The 22,789-nt window shown below is 41.7% G+C and overlaps 1 protein-coding gene across 3 annotated transcripts in view; it reads left to right on the top strand.

The window, feature by feature from the left end:
• Positions 1 to 22,789, top strand: part of galnt14 (UDP-N-acetyl-alpha-D-galactosamine:polypeptide N-acetylgalactosaminyltransferase 14 (GalNAc-T14)) — a 132,671-nt gene that overhangs the window by 96,765 nt on the left and 13,117 nt on the right. For all 3 annotated transcript variants that reach the window (XM_020588080.1, XM_020588082.1, XM_020588081.1), the window contains 7 exons: positions 2,866 to 2,953; positions 4,699 to 4,783; positions 8,814 to 8,917; positions 11,185 to 11,311; positions 14,487 to 14,579; positions 15,490 to 15,573; positions 17,836 to 17,980. In XM_020588080.1, the coding sequence (XP_020443736.1) occupies positions 2,866 to 2,953; positions 4,699 to 4,783; positions 8,814 to 8,917; positions 11,185 to 11,311; positions 14,487 to 14,579; positions 15,490 to 15,573; positions 17,836 to 17,980 (726 nt within the window). The remainder of the gene's footprint in view (positions 1 to 2,865; positions 2,954 to 4,698; positions 4,784 to 8,813; positions 8,918 to 11,184; positions 11,312 to 14,486; positions 14,580 to 15,489; positions 15,574 to 17,835; positions 17,981 to 22,789) is intronic.

The following is a 22,789-nucleotide window of genomic DNA, read 5'->3' as shown; positions in this document are numbered from 1 at the left end:
TCTGTTCCACTTGCTATCATTGCTCAATGTACTACTTCTTAGCATCCACCCCCCATTAAAATTCTCTTTCTGTCTATGCTCTAAGCCTGTTTTTGTACAGTTTCATGAGGTTTTAACAGCCCTCCTGTGGCTGTGACTTATGGGATATGTTTCTGTTATGTCAACAAACTATCCATTGTTTTATTCTTAACCACAAATAACTATTTTAAGTATTTTGCTGTCAGAGTGATTCAAAGAATATTCTGTGTCATTCTCATCTAAATAAATGCCCCTAACTCCATCCATCGCTGACATGTTGACGTTTTGCGTGTCTTGTTCTGAGCACTGTGACTGCGCCTGGATTCCTCTACCCATTCATTATTTACTATAAAGTATGTTACTTGTCAAAACAAATCCTGCACTTTCCTGGACATGTCGTGCTCAAAAGAGGACAGACTCAGACATTTGAAGTACATCTCTAATCCTTCACTGTTCACTGCTCAAATCATCCCACTCTACACCATGAAAAGTAGAGAATATGCAGTGTCACTAAACAAACCCCATTCACACCACTGTCGCTGGAAAGTCATATTGTTAGGGATACGTGGGCACCACAGGTGAACACAGACGAAAACAATGCCACCTGAGGAAACTCTAAGTTCATTCACAGAATAAAGGAAAAGAAAATGAACTCGTTGCAGCAGCAGAAGAGGGAGCACAGCAGGTGTGCACACAGAAGTACAGCAAACACCGACACTGCTTTTCTGAGATAAAAAATAGATCCAAAATAAAAAGGTATGAAATAGAAAACATTTATTTTTAAAAGTGAGTTTAGCTTTAAGATTTTAGCTGCAGTCATCAGAGCAAAACACCAAAGCAAATAGGAACCAACAACAGATCTTACTCTTCTGCAGCTGGTTTGTGATCTTAAAACAAGTGCAGGTTCACCAGAGCCGGACTGATTTCTGTCTTCTTGTGTAGCATCTTGGCCTTGGAAGGTGCTGGAAGGGTCTGTGCTGCTGAATTGTTAGTGGAATCTGTTGTGATTGTTACTGAACATTTAGAAGTAATTGTTAGTGGAATCTGTTGTGATTGTACGTCTAAATGTTCAGTAACAAAGTGTGTGTACCATACTAATGTAGGATAGGTGCATGAAAGATGATGATGATGATGATGATGCACTGTTCCTGGGGTCAGTTTTTCTCTCAGCTCAGTCATCAAATGTTCTCGTTTCAAATTAGCTGTAAAAAAAATAAGAAATGGCTGAAATTAAGAAACTGCTCCCGAGCGATGTGAAAATAACACTCATCCAATTACTACAGTAATGTCGCGAATGCCTCACCCTGAGCGCTGCAGTGTCATTACCCTAACAGCTATTAAGGCAGACGCAGTGCTTTGTAATGTGGCTGGAGCTGTAGAGGGATGCAGCCCGCCTCCCCTTGCACTGACCCTGCAGCTAATGGTCCAGAACCGCCCCACCTGCTCTGTAATACCACTGGCTGGAGACGCATCCAGCCGTTTGACCAAGCTAATAGAGGGACGCTCCATGATTTACCATGGAGCTCAGGTCTGGTGCTCGTGTGTGTGTGTGTGTTTGTACTTTTATCCTTGTAAAAAGCAAATGGTGCCATCAAGGTAGAAATATGAGGGAAATGAAGTGCAAACATTTCAACGGTTCAGATTTTTACAAGGGCTGTATAGGCAATAGCTACGCTAAATCTGTGAAAGTCTTATGGATGATTAAACAGCGCTGAGGGTATAGGCATTTTTGCTGAGTTGAAACTTTCCCATCTTGTACATTGTGTGTGATGTGTAAGTTGCTTTTAATCTGAGAATTTGAGTTTTGACAAACAATACTATTTTCACATTGGTCAGTCACAAATATTAAGCATTACTTTTATAATTTCCTTAAATCCACGCATACCTCGTGGAGTCTGGGCATGTTCAGCCACCTGTCATTTAGCACAGAAACCGGACGCTGTGGGAAACAGCCCGACTCTTTCCAAGTGTTTTAAAAACTACACTGACTCTGCATTCACTGTGTTTCTCATTTTTTCTGCTCCTTCTTGATGAACTCACCTTTCATTTGAAGGAGTTGCAGTATTTCTTGTTTTCAGATGGCTCAACAGTCTGACATTAACTCCAGTAAAGAGAATAAAATAAAAGTGAATGGACTTGAGCAGAGGTAGAGGTCACTCTCACCTCGCTCAGTGTGCTGTGTGTGGCTGTTGCTGAATGACTGAAAGCCTTTTTAGTGCGGTACAGTATAATGACATTGGAGTATACAGTCTGTTTCACACATTCATGCACACACATTAGAATGAAAACCTCATTTATTGGAGCAGTATTTGATGATCTCCACACAGGAACATATTCACCTCTCTATTTTCTCTTTGTTATTTATCTATTTTTTGTTTTGGGGGCCATGGTGGTGCGGTGGTTAGTCCGGTGTGCTGTCACCTCACAGCAAGAAGGTTTAAGCCCGAACACCTCACAGCAAGAAGGTTTGAGCCCGAATCGACCTGGGGCCTTTCTGTGTGGAGTCTGCATGTTCTCCCTGTGCCTGTGTGGGTTCTCTCCGGGTACTCCGGCTTCCTGCCATGGTCCAAAGACATGCAGCTTAGGTTGACTGGTGGCTCTAAACTGCCCATAGGAGTGAGTGTGGTTGTTTGTCTACATGTCAGCCTTGTGACAGACTAACTACCTGTCCAGGGTGGACCCCGCCTCTCACCTAATGTCAGCTGGGATGAGCGGTATAGATAATGGATGGATGGCTGATTTCTTTTTTCTTTGCCTGTTTTTCTTCAGCACATTTTATGTTGTTTTTGTTTCCTTTATATCCCTAACACAGCATGAATGTCTGTGGTGTTTTGTGTTTGTGTCCAGGACCCAACCCGTGTGGTCAGCCCAGTCATCGACATCATAAACATGGACACTTTTGCCTACGTGGCAGCTTCTGCGGATCTCCGTGGAGGTATGGAAACACTTTTTTTCTGGGAAATAAAAATGATTCTGGATGTCTTTTGATGACAGAGAGAAGCTCCTTAGGGTTCTCAGTCATGATGAGTTCATGAACAACTTCTTTCTGCTGTTAACACTTTGTTCCCTATCTTTGATACAGAAATATTCATAAAACTGTCCTCTGTTATTTTGAAAGAGCAGCTTTTATCACCCTCAAATCCAACACAGTGATCCACCCAGATCACAGCTGATGTTCCAAAACAAAAATTGTAATTAGTAATGGCATTCAAAGTCATCTCTGCTGGACAGGGAGGAAAGTGTGGGGTTGTTCACTTTCCTCACACTGTAGTTTTCTTGTGATGATCTCCTGTTCCTTGATACAGAAACACAACTCCCTTCTGATCACAGTTGACAGAGCAATCAGCACAACTGGTCAGTTGGTGGTGTTTGGTGATTGCCTGTTTCTTACCAAAATAGCCCCGAGTTTTTATGTGCACGGTACCTGAATCAGGCATTTTTAACAATGTTGCTCATCTTTTGTACTGACACAGTTTCATGTCCAGCAAAACCTCGAGGTGCACCAAATGTTAGTCACTTGCCACTATACATGTAGCAAACGAATGGGATTTTTACTGAGAGAACACCAGAAATACCTCATCCTGCATCTCTATAGAGAGATATAATAAAATCAGTCAATGTGCACATAAATGTTATCTCATCCAGTCACTGCTTTTATATTAAAGATTGTCCTCTTTTAACAGCAGCTGCTTCCAATTGAGATTTCTAGGTCAGGAATTATTTTTGTGCATTTTTGAAATGCATTCTTGAAAACTTGAAACCAGGAAGTCGCTAACAGCGGTGAAAGTGGAGGACGCAGGTTTTGTGAATGAGTCAATAAGTATCTTCTAATTCACTGAGCATCACAGATCGATGATGTGCAGCGGAGAGTCTGAGGAGGGCTTTTCCTTTTAGCTTGACAAGATTCTGCAGTTACAGATGACTGAGACCAAACTTCCCAATAATAAATAAGAACAATACACAAGTGTGTTCGCCACTCGTCTCCCATCATCCCTCTGTCATCCCTCACTTCTTCTGCACCCAATCTCTCCTTATTGTCCCTCTCTCATCCCATTAGCTTGTCTTATTCCAGTCTTTTGCTCTTGGTAACAGCGGTCTGCCAGTCAATGGTGATAATAGCCCTGTCCACACACACACACACGCACACACACCAGCAGGGGAATCGATGGCGATTGTTGGTCTCACAAAGGACATGTTAATAATAGATAAAGCTGTCGCTCGGAGCATAAAAAAGATGGTTGTAAGGGCTTTAATTGAGCCAGACACACAGACAGCCTCACACATGTCAAGTGTACTGACACACACACAGATGGGGTTGGGAGTGCAAACACACACACACACACACACACACACACACACACACACACCCATACACCAGCCAACACACATATGCACACATTTCCTGTACATCAGCACATACAGACAATTTATCAACAAACAAAGAAAATAAAAAGGCAGATGTCAAATGTTAGGAATGTTAAAGCAAATATACAATTTGTAGTTTGTCAGTGATTGATCCAAATAAATAAATCCTTCTGTCATCCATTGACTTTGTGTCTATAGCTACACATTTTGAGCAATTTTCTTAATATCAGCAAACAAGGCAGGTTTTCTTAGTGAAGCCAATGTTTCTCTACATAGAGAATAATTTGTGTTTATAATGTTTGTTCTTTCTCTCAGGTTTTGATTGGAGTCTCCATTTTAAATGGGAGCAGCTGTCACCAGAGCAGAGGGCTCAGCGGATCGACCCGACTGAGCCAATCAAGTAACCACGCATACACATTATGCACAGACATGTACACTGTAGTACAGATGATAGAGATATTCACACAGAGGTATATAACCAGAGCTCAATGAGTGTAGACAAGAGTAAAACAGAGAAGAGGAGGAACGTACAAAGGCCTGAGGAGACATGTAGAGGAAAGGAGGAAGGACTAAAAGAAGACCTTTGTTTTTATCTAGGTGTTCCGTGTGTGACAGAAATTCTGGCACAACAAAATCAGCTGCTACTGAATTAATTTAAAACCAGAAAAACTGAGCCAATCTCTAACATACAAGTGTTTTCATCTCAGTTATTCCCAGAATACAGAGCAAGTTTTCACTGTGTTTAGAAAGTTAATAAAAAACATGAGGATAGAATAAATAACTTGTCATAAAAAGTCTGACGTGGGCGTCTGACCCCAGTCTTCGCTTCCCATTTTCAAGCTTGAGTTTAGAGTTTATATTGTTAAATGTGGCCTGAGAGTTTCTGTGTTCGTGTGTGTGTAATTGAACCAACAGCATTGGCAAGCAGTATCAGCAGCATCCACATGGAAGAAAAGAACATTCAGGCTACAGTATATTAACTTACAATGTCAAAAAAAAATCTCCAAAAATATGTTTTTGCTTACATGATTTTTATTTCCCATCGTTTTCTGGTTATACTTTAATACTTGGGACATTCAGAACACTTTCTGTTTGCAGCTCTGTTTATTATGAGTTATTTATCTAAACTGCCATCTTCAGATTTTATTATTAGCAAAGATACACGCTGTTTCAAAAGGTTCACTGTCTCTGAATGTGTTTTCACCCTGCATAAGAGTCTACGTCCATTGTCATGTTTCTCCCTTTTGGCTTCTTGTGTCGGCCAAAAAATGTACTTTTTGTTTTGCGTGCATGAGCTGTTATCTCTAAGGGCTTTAGCTTCTTATCTTTCTTTGAGTCACCCAGGTTGAATTCATATTTAGAGTTCAGCAGTTATGTGCGTTTTTCTGTTAAAATCAGCATATGAACATATATCAACAGACTGTTTGCACTAGGATTTGAAAACGTATTGAACTGATAAGGAAGTCCGGTCATTACCAGTGTACCAGTCTTTTGACAAAAAGTTGCTCACACTTTGTCATAGTGCTCCCAGTGAATGGTTTTAGTGTAGCTGTGATATTTCATACATAAATTCTGAGATTGTGAGGTCCCAGTTTGAACCCCGCCATCAGTTGTCATAATAAAACATACATTTCCACAGCATCCAAAATATCTGCAACATAACAGATTACATCAGTTACTTGTCATTTCATGCAATGTACTGTACTGTACAGAAGGCAGAAAGGACCCACAATCATACAGTATTAGAAATTTTGAAAAATATAAATAAAGCTCCAAAGATGATGAATACATTGACAAATTCACCTTTTCTGTAGCTGTAATGATGAACGAGGTGCCCATTTCAGCTGAAACGCTAAAAGACAAATTGAACAGATCCTGTGTGCAACAATCGGTAACAAAAGTTTGACCTTGTTCTGACATGTTGCAGCTGCAGCGCCCCCTGCTGGGCTGTGCTGATAAACCGTGTAAAGTTTACACAAGATCAGGTCTTCGATGCCTGACAAATCATTTGCCATGGAGAGATTAAAACAAACAAAGGGAAGGCACTGGAGCCGCGGGGCAAACACACAGCTCCACGCACAACCACACACAGAGTTATAAATAATAAACGCTGGCACCGGTTCTTCTTCATAAGTCAGATTGGTGGCAGGAGCCCAGCTTTACTGCTGTGCCAACTTGTGACTGCCTGACTTCGTGCATGTTTTGTTTTGTTTTGTGGAGGCAGAGTGTTAAACATTCACAGATGGACGTGTGGTGATGTGCAAATGTGCGTGTGCCTGTGGAGATACATGTGGATGATGGAGTAGAGCTTGTTCATTATGACGGTCTGTCTCCACCTGGTTGTCAGTGAGCTGCTTCTGTCTGTGTGATTTCAACCTGCGGAGGCTGGACTGAGTCACCATGTCGTCTGTGAGCACACACATCAACACACCCGTTTGGAAACTAGACTTGTGAGAACCATCATTGACATAGTGCATTCCCTCCCTTTAACATTATCAATCACACTTACTTGATTAAATATATGTAGTAGTGGGTAGATTATTACTGTACAACCAACAGCATGATTGAAAAATTGCAGCCCTCCCATTTATTTTGCTTGGCACATGCTCACCCAACACACCGCCACATAATCTGACCATACACCATGATGGCCACAGTAACACATTTCTGCAGTGGAGTTGAGCATCTTCGTAACTCGGGATAAAATGATTGTCATCGTGAATACGTTTCCAGAGGTGTACCGTCCCGTCTTGCTGTATTATAACCGCTGTGGAGTCTGATAAGCCTTGAAACTCATAGAGGTAAACGCCACTCATGACTGATCCTCACAACAATTAAACAGCTCACACACAAACATGCCACATCCTTGTGTCAGTCTCTTTATTTTCAGTCCACACACACTTCAGGTTGCGTTCCTTTAAACACACAAGGAGAAACTGAGCTTGAAAAAGGTTTTATGTGATTCCACCCACATACAGACACATGCAATCAGACACACACACTGCATGCTATTTGCAGGCGGTGACGGCAGGATAATTGCTGTTAAACAGAGGGTATTTGATGACGCGTGCTGGCCTTCAGCTATTCACTCCTCGCGCTGTCCAGACCGGGATTCAATCTGTGTGTGTGTGTGTGTCACAGCAAATCAATGGGTCACTTCTATTCTGGAAGCACAAATAGGAATGAAAATGGTCACGGCCTTATTGTGTTTTTATCAGATCAGATGAGATTAGAGTTTGAACAAATCTAAATACTGTAGAGTCGTCGATGAGAGAAAGGTGGTGGCAGAAAGAAAACAACACTGAGTCTTTAAGTGTCCAACCAAAACCCAGGAGATGTTGTTTTCTGCTTTTAAAGCAGAAGTGAAAAAAGAAAAAAACTCAATTAATTTCTCATTCTCATTGTCATGGGAGTTTGAAGAACTCCTGGCAACACAAGAACGGACTTGACTCAGATTAGTTTGGATTGATCAGGAGGAAAATGCCATTAAAATTGTCACTTTAGAATTTGTAATTATGTTTACAGTACCCTGCAAGAGTCTTAGGCTGCCATTAGTTTAGCCGTTTTAGCGAGGTTGTAATGATAATTTATATTTATTTCTGAGTCTCCTTAGTAAATATATGCAGGAGATAAGTCCACAGTAATAAAAATATTTTCAGAAGCAAATGGCTTCTACAGTCCAGCTTGAATTCCTTTGGGGAGACGGTCCTGAAACCCTGACAGAGCCTCCACCATGTGTCACTGAAGGCTGCTACTCTTATTCTTCTCTCTCTCCGACTTCTCACATACTGTCAATGACCGGACCTGAACATTTCAGACTCATCGCTCCATAATCCTCTTTTCCACTGATCCTTGCTCCAGTCTCTGTGAGTTTTTGCATGTCTCAGCCTCTTTCTCCCTGTCCCTTTCTGAAAAAGTGGTTTCCTGGCTGCAGTCCTTCCACGAAGGCTGTCCCTGATCAAGCTTCTTCACACTGTGGCAGGAGCAGCTTAGCCTCCAAATGATAACGCGTGCTGGCAGATGCTGAGCCAGGTCCCTGCTGGGTGTCCTCCACTCTCTCTCGAAGAAACTCTGAGACACTTCTCATCAGATTCTAACAGATTCTTGCTCTTTACTGCTGGTTTTGTCCTCGATCTCTTTGGATTCTTCGTTTCTTTAGAACAGTTTGAACACCACATCACGAGTGTCCAGTTTGTTTGCTGATTTTATACACACATTTTAGTATTTTTTGATAGTGTGTACTTGTTTCATATATTTTCTAGCTGTATTTTGATAAATATATATAAACTATAACATTGCTAAAACAACAAATCTAATGGTGGCCTAAGACCTTTGCACAGTGCTGCATATAACACACACCGTTACATCAGATAACATGATGTGCCTGAGCACATCCGTCTTGACCCCTCTGTCTCTCTTCTCTCTGACAGGACTCCCATCATCGCAGGCGGGCTCTTCGTGATTGACAGGTCCTGGTTCAATCACCTTGGCAAATACGATGCCGCCATGGACATCTGGGGCGGGGAGAACTTTGGTAAGTGGACCCGAGTGGAGGACAGCTTCGGTCGCCGTCACCAGTGGCTTCTCATAAAGAAACAGAGCCAGAGGTCTGAACAGATGGAGAGCTGTAATTGATCCTTTTTTGGCCTCTGTAGCTCTGATACAGTATGTTTCCATCATCATCCTACCAGAGAGAGCTAGTAAAATGAGCTAATTAAAATTTACTTCTGCAGCTGCATTTGTCAGGTCATTTGTGCAAACTAATGACACACACACAGTGCAGTACTGGTGCCACATGCAGGTGTACTGACTCATATTTAGAAAAACAAAGTCAACAGCATCACCACACAGACCATAAAACAAGTCTTTATTGGTTAACACTAGTTTTAGTGACAGGAAACTAGGACTCCTGTTCACCGTCAGTCAGCTGTACTGAAATCATTTAATTAGTGCTTCTCAACAGTCTTACTTGATTTCATGAATGAATGTTGATGTTGCAACTTATCTGTTTAGTGTGGAGAAATTGCCAGCTGTTTGCTAACAACTTTGCGATATTGTAGGTTTATGTAAAGCTTTAATCTTTGTTTTGAATTAACCAGGGGCTTTTGTTGTTTAAACCCAATGACATTTCTGCCCAACCCAACAAGGAAAATCTTTGGCATCCATCCAGCCAGCAACAACACCTGTCCTCCTGCTGCTACCTCTGTGTGCGGGTGCACATGCTCAGTAATAGATGGTTGGCGTCCGTTTACTGATTGCTGTAGTGCTGCTTTTCTCAGATCAATGAAAGGCTGTAGCCTGGTTTTCCTCTGTCTCAGATGTACATTCACACAGCTGGGTTTCCGTAGCTTTAAGGGGCATTACGTTGGCTTGCATTCATTTCCTGGAGACTTACCCCTACCATAATCGCTACTTACCTACCTCTAACCCAAGCCTGGTCGTCAGCCTTAAAAAAGAATGACTAACTTTATGGAGACTTGCTTTTTGTCACCAAAAGGGAGGCAGGTCTTCACAATGCAGCTGTCCCCACAACATGAGTAATACAAGCACTCGTACACACACAAACATTTGCTCCCTGCCATGTTTCTGTCAGTGTCTCCATATCAGCATCTTAGTGTCTCGCTGACTTTCTTTGTTCTCCTTTGTATTTTCTAGTGTTTCACTCTTACTCCTGTTTCTCCTCTTCCTCATCTAATTCAGTCCATGCTCTCATTTCACCTCCCCCCTCTCTCTCTGTCTCTCACTTGCAGTCACTTTAAAAGTTTGCAAGGTTTTCAGCTTCTCGCACTCTGGGAGCACTTCTCTCTTTCTCTCCTTTGAGCTCAGACAGACAGCAGCTCTTAATTAAATGACCCTTACCTCACACAGTCATGTCTTACTATAGTTGTGAGGACACTCACTGATGCCCTAACTAAATGTCTAACCCCAGTTCTACCGCTGACCTCAATCTGACCTTAACCTGAACCGTTAAACCTTCAAGAAGCCTGTTGAAGTTGTGAGGACTGGCTAAAATGTCCTCACAATGATGGCACTGAAAACACAGATTGGTCGACACAGTGTAATAAAGACATACACACTCACACACTCACACACGCACACACAGTGAAATGAAGTTGTCTTCTACAATATGTGTGTTGCTGTGCTCATATCAGAGAACTGAGCACAGTGTAAGCAGGTCACATGAACACGCACATTGCATGTGAACTAATGCACACATAGTAACATCACACACACTAAACTTAATAGATTAGAGTGTGTTGGTGGGTCATCAAATATTCAGGGGGTCTGACCCACTTGGCTGGGATGTGCAGGTTAGAAAACTTGCGCGGAGACACTGAAGAGTAAAGGCAAAGCTAGTGAACAACAAGCCTGGCTACCCACAGAGATTTAGCATTTAGGTTGTGATGGCAACGTAATCACTGGCTGGTTTACAGTCAGTGTTGACATCGTGGTGACTTGTCAAATACAGAAACTAACAACATACTCTTTGTATATTAATAGTAAATTTAATTGGGTCACAGTGTTTCTTTCAAAACATATTTGCTGTTGCAAGTTGGTTGTACTGTATATAAATATTTTAGGAGAGAGTTTGATTCTTAACTTGGTGTCAAGGTTCAGGTTTTACTTACAGTTCCAGTTTTTATCATGTGAGATGTTTGTCATTTTTCTCTGGATGTGCTTCAGGACAAGCACCTGGGTAATGTCAACGCTTCTTACCCTTTCTTACTGTCTTTAACTCAGGAAATATTGGAAATGTAGATGTTTCTGTGGGTGTGTGTGTGTGTGTGTGTGTGTATGCAGAGATCTCGTTCCGGGTGTGGCAGTGTGGCGGCAGTCTGGAGATCCTGCCCTGCAGCAGAGTGGGTCACGTGTTCAGGAAGAAACACCCGTATGTCTTCCCTGAGGGCAACGCCAACACCTACATCAAGTGAGTTCCTATACAAACTTAATCTCTGATGCCTGGTGGACAGAGCTCAGGGCTGTTGGTCTCACATAACAAAGCCAAAAACATCTAATTTAAAAACATGTAATGTCAAATGTCGGGCAGATGTTAAAATAATGTAGTGTGGCCTGGGTGAGATGTGCTTTATAATTCAGGCTAGAGCCACAGCTCAGCTGAGGTTCACTTCAGTCTAATGGACTTAATTCTCCTCAAGCCTTTCTAGCCACCAGGTCATTCAAATTAAGCTTTTTGTCTTCAGTTTTTTTCCCTTTTCTGCACAAAAGCCATAGTACAAATTAGGAAAATAGAACATCAAGCTGTTTTTCATAGATATTCATTCCTGTTTTCAGAGAATTCTTTGAAAAGTTTTCTTCAAGATTTATAAGGCTGCTCAGCGAAGAACCATGTGTCATCTTCGGTACTTGCTCCGTCACTCAGTATGCGTCCCTTCTTTGACTGTCAAGACTGAAACTAGTGTATTGTGGTGGAAACAGTTGTTCATTGGCGGGATGTGTGGGTTTATATTATGGTTGACCCACTGCTAACTGAAGTCACTGCCTAACTGATCATTGATTGACTGTAGTACCAGACTAATTTCTTCTCTGAAACCCTTCAGTGAATCCAGCTTTAATTCTGACCGAGTCAGTGTTTGACTGACAATAAACACTGACGTACAGCTTTTCCACTCTGAGCTGTGTCGGAGCAGCTCAGTGCAGCTCACATTATAGTTAAAGTGGATTTACAGCTGCCTGTGAGCCTTTGAGCTGCGAGTACAATATTATCCCATTAACATAAGCTGTATTCTGTTCTCTGCCCCTTTCAAACTGTTCAAACAGAAATATGTTTACAGGCAGTCCATTAATCCGTTAACAGCACTAATGTGCTCAGACTGCGAGTGAATTGATCTTGTATAAACAGATTAATTAAGGCTACAATAAAGATGCTGCTCCATTCAGATTACATTCTCAGCATTACTGCATGGTGTATCCCTCATAGTAAGAAAAGAAGAATTGAAAGGAACGTGAGGAAGGAGCATGAGTTCTCTAATACTTAAAAAAAAAAAACAAAAAAAAAACTTTTGTCCCTTTTGTTGACACCACAGAAAGGCCAATATCAAATCTAGGCATGAACACAGTAAATGAAAAGGAAGACAGGGAAAGGGAGTTCACCGATAACTAAATTGCAGCCCTGCATCACAGAATAACTCCAGGGATCCACTGAGCGCCACAGCTGATGGTTTAGGTTACGCCTTCAGTAATTCATGAACCTCTGCATGTGAGCGAGGCCTTAATGTTGGCAGTGTCGGGAGTTGAGTTCTGTTTGTGGTGTAAGAGGCAGAGCAGGGCGCTAATGCTGCCGGGCTGGAGGGGTTTCTTCTCAAAGCGAGCACTCCCGCTGCTGAACTTTGGAGCAAAGCCTCCGCCGAATGACTCATCTGAACTTAGCGTTTTGTGCCGACCAGCTAATCCACACCAACAGTGAGACTTTTTTTCAGCAGGGCTGTTTCACTCCCTGTTGGCCGTTACCAAGGCAACATCTGTTCTGCACAGATGATGACTTTTATTCGCATCACGATGGCCTGATGTTTGTGATCATCGCAGATCTCCCAAACAAAGCTGCTGTTGTCTGCTCGCATGTTGCTCTGCTGGTTAATTAGCTGGAGGCAGCCTGCGTTATGAATATGCAAAATAAAAAGAGCTGCCTAATAATTCGATTACAAAGATTATGCTGTTTCTGCCCTGGCCCAGACCTGCTGCTGTGAGCGCGCATGTGTGTGTGTGCGGTGATTGAGGTTTTAATTGTGAGCCTGTGTGTGACACATATTTATGTTTATACGCCTACAAGCATCTCATATCCTCTCTCTTCCCCTTTCATTAAACTGCCACAGGCAGCGTGTGTAACGCCTGTAATGGAGGGTTTCTGTCATTTCAGTGAGATAGTTCACAGCTCGGAGAAACTCAGCTAATAGCTAATTACTACAGAGAGAGAAAGAGAACAAGAGGACAAAAGTAAATGGGGATCAGAGATAGACAAAGTGTGTTTGGCTGTTCGTGCACTGTGGGTGACTAAAGCGCACTGAGCTGAGCAGAACTGAAGTGAACAAGAGAAACGACACCAGGCAGGATTTACACCTGCTGTAAACGTGATCTGTGTGTGGATAAGGAAAAACACGTGTAGCTTTAATGAAACACAGAGCAGTCAGGAGGGTTCCTGGTTTGCACTGTGATCCTAAATACACCCAATATTACTGTCTAATCTGCATCTGGAGATCCTATCAGGAAAACACATGTTAAGGGAGTTTTTCCTCCCCATTGTCACCAAGCGCTTGCTCAAGGGGGATTTGTTGGGTTTCCCTTATAGCAGTGCAAGGCCTAGATCTGATTATGTAAAGCGCCCTGAGACAGTTGTTGTTGTGAATTGGCACTATACAGATAAATTGAATTGAAATGAACTGATCTGAAGGCAGCTGGAACTATACAAGAAGGCTGTGTGATGAGAATGTTGTCAGTCTGGAGGTGGACTGTTGTTTCTGTAAGAGCTGTGTGTTTACATGTGGACGCTGGGAGTCTGCTGATGTCTGGTTTTACTTGCCATCTTTCCTCCTGCAGCCTCTCACTGTGTTGAAAACATCAGCTGGGTGACAATCAGAAACAAACTCCACTCAGCTGAGGGAGGACAGGACAGAGCGCCGTTTCCCATAGAATCACTTCTTTTGCATTTAAACACTAAGTATCATCCCAGGCATCCAGGGCACAAACACTGGGAGTGGTGAAGCTGTCCTGTTTGCAGCCACACCGTGACGGGATCTTGTAATTGCCCTGCGCCCCAAATTCTGCATATTCACACCTGCATGATGAATGTCTCTGATGCCTCACATCCAGTAGTGCTGAATAAAACTCATATTACTTGTTTTGTGTTGGCTTACTGTTTGTCTTCTAGATGTGATAGTTTATGGATGCAAACATTTTCATCAGCGTCCTTAAACACATGACCGAGGAGAGTTTTTAGTGGAGATGAAGAGGGAATTTTTTAGGGTTGTTTGTGCTCGCCATTAACGATGCCAAGCCCCGAGTGTAAAAGAAACTTTGCTTTTAACTTTGTGTGTGTGTGTGTGTGTGTGTGTGTGTGTGTGTGTGTGTGTGTGTGTATATGGTGGCAGGAACACACGACGAACAGCTGAAGTGTGGATGGACGACTTCCGGCTCTTCTACTACTCTGCTCGCCCTGCAGCACGAGGCAAATCCTATGGAGAGTAAGAACACACGCACACACGGTTTACACACACTTGGTAGTCACACTCGTGTGTAGCCCTGTTTCCGACCTCTGAAATGCTGCCCACATTTCTAGTGTTGTGCATGTGGATAGTAACGAGCTTCATTATTATGATTCAAAGAATGAAAGCTATTTGCAAATAGGGATGAAATGTGATATCCTGGACATAAATGAAACTTTTATTATGAACTAATACTTAGTATTTATGTTTAAAGAACCCTTGATTATTTTTTTGCTGATGATGCATTTGAATTGGAATTATTGGTTCCTCAGTTGATCGCCGGTGAATCTGATGTCTTTTACCTTATGTAGCCTGAAATGCCTTTCTACTTTATTAGTGTGTACATTTCTACTTTGTAATGTGCCACCCCTAGGTATTCAGTGGCCCCAGAGCACCACTGCCGCAGCCAGAATAGTGACCAAAACTTTGTCATGGATACAACGTTTTGTGTTCATCTCAGCTGTGGACTTGGATAGAAAACACTAGGGTTACTTATACAGATGTTGCATCTTGCAGAAGCTGACTTATAGAAACATTTCTGAAATGGACGTGGTTCTTTATAAGAACATCAGTGACACTGGCTGTGGTCAGAGGTAAAACAGTCTTGAAATTCACTGCGCTCCAGCTCGGTGTGAATCTGTGCTTAAATGTCAGTGTTTATCTGTCAGACACAGGTAAACACTGGCATTTACACACAGCTGTGAGGGTTTACCTACCTTTTCATATCACACACGCCTATTATTTGTCCTGACTGTACGTTTTTATGGCTACTTCTCCCTCTCTGAGTATTAATAACAAGGTTTCCGAGTCTCTGATTGGCTGCTGATGTGATTGCTTTTTTCTCTGTCTTTGTGTTTGTGTGCGATTATGTGTGTTTGTGTGTCACCAGTATCCAAGGCAGAGTGGAACTCCGCAAGAAGCTCAAGTGCAAATCCTTTAAGTGGTACCTGGACAATGTCTACCCTGAGCTCAAGTAAGGGCGTGTGTGTGTGTGTGTGTGTGTGTGTGTGTGTGTGTGTGTGTGTGTGTGTCCTCAGACTTACATGTATCTGTTTTCTGCTGAGCTTGCAAACTGAGGGCAAATTTCAAGTCAGACTCTAAAACAGGTTTTATTACTGTCCGAATTAATAGTATTAGCTTTTTAGACTTTTGTGTGTGTATGTTTTTAACTTTTAAAGGAGAACCCCACTGATTTTACACAAAAAAGGTGTTTATTCATCATGTTACTCAGTACTGCTCTGTACTTCTCAGTACTACTCAACCTGTGAAAACACTTTGTCTTCGGCTCCATTTGAGAAAATAACCCCTTTTTGATAGAAAGGCAGTGTAATGAACTGGGACCATGGAGTTTGGAAGATGTAACACAGTTTTTGCAGACTAATCATTATCAAGGACTGTAAGTCAGGATGTCTCTGCCTCTGTTGCTTAGATTTTAAATACCCTGTTTATCGCCAGTCTCTTGTGAGTGCCTCAGCTTTATGGAAGTGCAGTACTAAATTGCTGAAGTACCCTCAGTTTTCCCAAGGACACAGCATCCTGTAGCCTAATGGTTATTAAGGGACACATTACATAACCGAAAGGCTCATAGTCTGCTCACAATAAAGGCAAAATGCCCCAGAAAATCTTTATGAAAACTTTTCCAAAGACTCCAAAAGAAAACAAGCTGTGCAGAGAGACGAGGTTAGACATTTAATCAGCGGTAGCTTTATTTGCAGATCTTATGGCACAGTCAGATCAGATTTTCTCCTCAGAACTGACTCGCACTTTGAGGCAAATAGCACACAGGACAGGGAATAGTGTGAACACAGTTGTAAGCAGAAACTGCAGGAGCTAGCGTCGCTAGCGAGCTAACAACAGTGTTTTATCACTGCACTGAAAATGCGGCATACAATTAATTTTATTCTGTAAAAACAAAAAAAAAGTCATGTCCACAATGAGAGCATACACTGACCTTGAACCACACACACAGACACACACTAGATCAAGGTCAAAGATTTTTATTGTCAGTTCACTATATGTGCAGGACATACAGAAAAAATCAAAATACTGTTTCTCTCTCATCTAGTATTGAATGCCCATACATTTAAGAAACTAAAATAAATAAAAATAGAATAAGAAAACTAAATTAAAGTAATTAGGATAAAACTAAAGTGTACAACCTAATGGGCTATGACTCAACCATGTTTGTTTTGTTAACACCTCATCCATTATCATTGTGTGGTGAGTCTGCCCGTCCTGATGAGTTGAGCTTCCAGAAGCCCTGGTTCCTCAGGCTGACTAACCATAACCTTCACCCTAGGCCTAACCTAATCCTAATTCTAACTTGAACCTTAAAACCAAGTTTTAACCCTCAAAAAGCTGTTTCAGAAAGTGAGGACCAGCCAGAATGTCCTCATTCTCCAAAAATGTCCCCAATATGTAGCAAAAAATAATTTATTTGGTCCTCACTATGTAACAAGAATACACACACACAAACACACTTTATAACATAAATCCTGGCACTGACTTATACAGGTACATACTACAGACATAATATTACCTTTAAGACATATTTCTCATTCACACACACTGTACACAGTCACACATACACAGACACACACACATATTAAAATACCCATTTATCCACTGGAGGCTGTGTGTTAATCCCCCTGAATGGAATTAACTGGCTTGCTCTCAGGGGAAGACAGACCCGACCCTTAAAACGCAGAATAACCTTTAACGGGTTATTAAAACAGAGCGAGATAGCAGATTGAATTAATGCTACAGGACTTAAGCCTGAGTTTATAGTGCAGCTGAGAATTGAACAAGAAATACTGAGAAAGTTTATCAGAAAGGATGATTCTGGAAGAAAGTTTCTGAAGTAATGAGTTTAGAGAATCGAGCCCTGCAGCAGATTTGGTGAAGGTGCAGCGTGTGGTTTTTGAGAAGGCTGATAAACCACTGTCAAATTAACTGATATCTTGATGTTGTTAATGAGACCACTGTGGAGATGATTGGGGTCTTGTGCTCGTCTCCAACAGCTTCATCAGCCAGAAATATCGTAAAACTAGTGTCAGATTTCCTCTAAACCATGAAGCTTCCACAGAGTGAATGTGGGTTTGGATCAGTTCCTTCAGTTTGACAAAAACAATATTTTCTCACTTACCTCTAATAGTGTTTGTGTCATTTTAGATGTCGGTCAGTCTAATACCTTAACCCTTTAACCAACTGTATTCTGTGCTGTTTCCTCCATCAGGGTCCCAGATGATTCCGACTCCAAGTCCGGCGTGATCAAGCAGCGGCAGAACTGTCTGGAGTCTCGCCGGGTCGAGGGCCAGGAGCTGCCCGTCCTCACACTAGCTCCCTGCGTAGGAGGAGAGGGGGTCCCCGCCATCAATCAGGTGGGTCAGCCAGGAGTTAGCGATACAGTGAGAGCAAATGGAGCAAACTGCAGCTCTTCCCACTGTGAACTGGTAGGAAACAGATGAATGTGGGATTTGCTGGAGGTTAAACACACCTGAAGTCAGTTCACTGACGTCTTTTACACAGAGTTTGTTAATGAGCACTAGTGTACCAATGTGTTTGGTTTTTGGTAGTACTACTGGGGGGCACCACAGTCTGAATTAATAATTAATCAGATTTACCCTCCAAACATATCTTTGCTCCTTATCTTGCAGCTCATATCTGATTTTGAAAATATGCATTTCTAAAGGGAAATCAAAATGTGAATATTTTGTATTTACAGAAAAAATGTCAGATTGAATCTTTCACAAAGTTCGGATTGAAACATACGGGTTTGCTCTAGTACACACTGATGTTATTGATTATTTGAAAATGCTAATATCTTAAATAAAAACACATAATCAAAGATTAGTTTATATACAGTTATTTAATTTAATTCTTTATGTAAGACGGTAGCAGAGATCATGATCTTTGTCAACAGACCAGTTTCAAATATTTTGCAGCTTATATCATTAATGATTATATGCACATAGAATGGAGGTTTCTGTTTTTCCTCAGTGACAGGTTCCAGTGTGCAGCTAATGAAAATGTCTGGCTTTGGCAGCCGCTGGTTGTTTTGCAAACAAATCCTTCTGTGGGGTTTTTACTTGACAGTGACTGTACTGAGAAGCTGGAGGTGTGACTGTGCAGCGGTGAGCTCCCTGGCAAACACAGTGGTTTAACATGGCTCTCCCTCTCACTGGGCACTAGATGCAAATAAGATTCCAGTAGGAGAAAGTTAATCAAACAAATACTGAAAACTCACTGTGTGTGTGATTGACAAAGAGGGTGTAAGGTTGTGTGTGTGCGTGAGCGTGTAGCTGTGTTTGGCCAGTTCCTTGTCTTTGTGTGTGTGTGTGTGTGTCCGATCTGCTCACAGTGCGCATCATTTATGCTTGTAGCACAGCAACACACCAAAGAGTGTGTCTGTGTGTGTGTGTGTGCATTCTGCCTTCTCTCAGCCATAATTAATACCCATAGGATTCTCATTATTCTGTGTTTAGAGCGAGCGTGAGGCTGTGATCTGCTCTAACAAGCCGCTGCGCAGAGAGCGAACATGTCAGCAGCTGAAATGCCTGCAGGCCTGAGAGGCCAGGATATAACTAGAAGGTCGCTGGTTCAAATCCCTGAATTCACAGTGAAAACTGCAGAGGAGTGTGAATGAGAAGCTCTGAAGTGTGACTCTTAATCCTTGTTTGTTCATGTTCAGACCGAGCGGCTGCCAGGTGGGAAAGTTTTCTTCTTTTCTGTCAGTTTCTCCCTCGAAACCGAAAAAACCATTTCCCCCTGATGTTTCCAAATATCTTCAGCTAATTTAATTTAAATAAAAGGAAAACTGTGTTTTTTACAGAGGAGACGGACTGTGTCTGAAATGGACCCAGATTTTAGTTTAGCTCTTCAACATAATGTTGAAAAAATGAACATTCTTCAGTCCACTCACCAAGATATTTGTAACATGACATGTTTTGAGAAATTCCTCTAAGTGCTGTATAATATACCTAACTTGATAGAGACATCACTGCTGTTGCTACATGTTCTTGCTCAAAACCCATTTGTATTGACAACAAAGTCTAATTGTAGAAAATGTAATTTGAAACATCCATTGTAAACACAGAGATTTGGTCTTCGTTCCTCTAAATCGGTGTGTTGGGATTTCTATCTCGAGCCGCCGTCCTGCAGGAACATTCACACACCCAGAGAAATCAATAGCAGGAGCAGGGAGAGCAATTTGTAAACCCACAGCAGCAGAAAACAGACCAGGGCGCTCGTCCCGGATTCAGGTGTATTCCACTGTTCCACTAATGGGAGGTTTCACATAATAAGGGTGACAACTGTGTATAACAGCAGAAATACTTGGTGAAGGAGTAGGAGAGTGACAGGCATGAAATGTGACCCACTGAGTCACAGAAACATGATTCTGAACACAGATGTAATGAGGACAAATGCATGAAGCTGCGGTTGTTTCCACTGTCAGCACTGACGTGAATACGAGGCAGCTCAGTTTGCTTTTCTCAGGGCTGCAGGTGCCGTCGTTTTGAGCCAACGTGTGCTTTGTTTTTAATCTTTATCCAGCCCAGGAAAAGTTATGCTGAGTATGCTGGCTTTGGTGCAGCCCTGACCTGATTTTTGTTTAACTACACAACCAGTTAGTGTGTTTACCTGCAAACATAGAGGCAGGATGCTTGTAAAAAGATGCACATATACAAAATAAAATACAGAACCAACAGTGCCGTTGCCTGATATTGACAGAATAATAGAAACAGTGGTTTAAGAAGTGCTGACATCTTTCACTTACCGTAAATAAAAATAGCAGTAGCACTGTGTTAGAAGTCCTGCATTTCAAATATTAAGTCAAAGTACAAAAGTATTAGCATCAAAATGAGGTACCTAAGTACGAGTGCTCATTATGCAGCGGGGCACATTGCTTTCAACACTTTAATGTTGCAGATGGTGAAAAATGAGCTAATTTTAATTATTTGTTAATGACTGGTTTGTGAATTTCCCCCTTGGAAACAAACACTTTTATCTCTTCCTGTATTATTATATATATTTATTTGTTGAGTATATTTTGTGTTGGAATCTGCAAAGTAACTAGTAGCTACAGCTGTCAGATAAATGTAGTGCAGTATAAACTACAAAATCCATCTATTATCCTGACGAGGGTGGTGGGGGGCTGGAGAAATCAACGTAATGCAGTGCAGTAAACGTACTTAGCCGTGTTCGACCTCTGTTCAACCAGCTGACACTGGCTGAGAGGCAGGGTCCAAGATCACCAGTCTGTCACAGGGCTGAGATGTAGACAAACCACCACGCAAACCCACACTCACCACTACGGGCAGTTTAGAGTCTCCAGTCAACCTAAGCTGCATGATTTTGGACTGTGAGAGGAAGCCGGAGTACCCAGAGAGAACCCACCGAGGCACAGGGAGAACATGCAGACTCCGCACAGAAAGGAGTTCTTTCTGGGAGGCGACAGCACTAACCACTGAGCCACTGTACCGCCCAGTAAAAATATAAAGTTTCATAAAATGGAAATATTCAAGGAAAGTACAAGTATAGTACTTCAGAAGTGTACTACAGTAAATGTACTTAGTTACTTTTCCCCCACTGGATAGAAGTGTACATTATAAATTCAAAATATTGATATATAACAAGTTAAAATTATTGCATTTAAAGAACCTGTAGAGTTGAACAATAAATGAGTGAAGCTGCTGTCGGAGCTTCACATCAGCACAGGTCTAGAGAGGATACACAGCTGCTCGTGTTCGCAAGACAGGTTTAATGATGAGGTTGCTTCCTCGACTGGCTTAATCCCGAATCCTCAGTGTGCATGTGAATGTAACAGCTGAACCTGGGGAGGCTCCAGCACAGAGAAGATTTACTGAGCTACAGCACCAATTAACCTCCAATGTCATTCTCTTTGCTGCAGTTCAATAAATCAATCATATGGTGAAATCAAACCTGCAGCACCGAGATATTCAAGATGAAGGTCGGTACATCACAGAGCTGCTGTAGAAAGGCCTCCACCCGTCCCTTCACCAGCCAGTGAGCAGCTCACAGCATTATGACTGTGGTGCTAATAATGAAGTGATTGTCCCTCTGACTGTAGCAACTGATTATTTCCTCACAACGAGTCTTTGATCATCATGAGTAGCTGCTTAACCAAAAAGCCAATCAGCAGAAACTTAACAGATGCTTGTTTTGATCATGTCTAATTATTTATTAAGTGAAAATGCCAAATGCTTTGCTGGTGAAGTCCAGTGTGGAAGAAGCATTCAGATCCTTTACTGTATGAAAATGCTACATTACACGTAAAAATCCTGCATTGAAAATATACACAAGTATGTGCGTGTTATTAGCAGTTGTAAATAAAGGTTGTTGAAATAAAATTTAAATCCTTATGATTTAGAAAAATGGCCCCTGAGAGATGAACACATGTTCTTATTGGCTTTCCTGGTGCGTAAACAGCATTTTAGCATAAACTATTTTAGATACTGGGCGATTCCATCTACTGTAAAACAGTGTGTCACATTTTTGAAGTTCATTTTATGTTTTGTGTATAAATTATTAATGTGTAAAATTGCAAGTAACAATCTGTGAAATCAATGTAATGCAGTGCAGTAAATGTACTTAGCCGTGTTCGACGTCTGGCGACAGCTTCTGTGTTTCATATCACTGCATATTTGGCGTCAAATCAAGTAAACAATAAATGAAATCATTAGTCACAACACTAATAATTATTGTTAATGAAATAAGACTAATCAGTGATATCTCACTGTGTAATAATGACATGGCATGAATTTAAATGGTTAATTCAGCAGCTCGTGTTCCCGTTGTTGTATACTCGATTCAAACGTGGCACCGTGTAAAATGTCATAGCTGTGTGTGTGTGTGTGTGTGTGTGTGTGTGTATATGTTGTGATGTGATTCCTCGTGGTGTGTCCTTTCTGCTGTTTGTCCTCTGAGTGTGTGAGAGGGCCTTAAAACACACACACAAGTTGAATTTACTGTGGATCCTGCAGACTACTATATTAGCCCTGACCTTGTTACACGTTCTCCGTTTGTGTGTGCACACTTTGGTGTGTGTTTTTTCTTATTGGCTTTTCCAACACGTCCTTCTGCCATACATAATCATTAATACACCAGGGAGCTGTTGCTTTGAACCTTGACCTCTTTAGCATACCTGCCTATAATGGTGAGTGTGTGTC

This window comes from Monopterus albus, unplaced genomic scaffold (assembly GCF_001952655.1).
Source record: "Monopterus albus unplaced genomic scaffold, M_albus_1.0 scaffold501.1, whole genome shotgun sequence".
Classification (NCBI taxonomy): Eukaryota; Metazoa; Chordata; class Actinopteri; order Synbranchiformes; family Synbranchidae; genus Monopterus; species Monopterus albus.
Note: the sequence above shows the minus strand (reverse complement) of the source record. Positions and strands in the feature narration are given on the sequence as shown.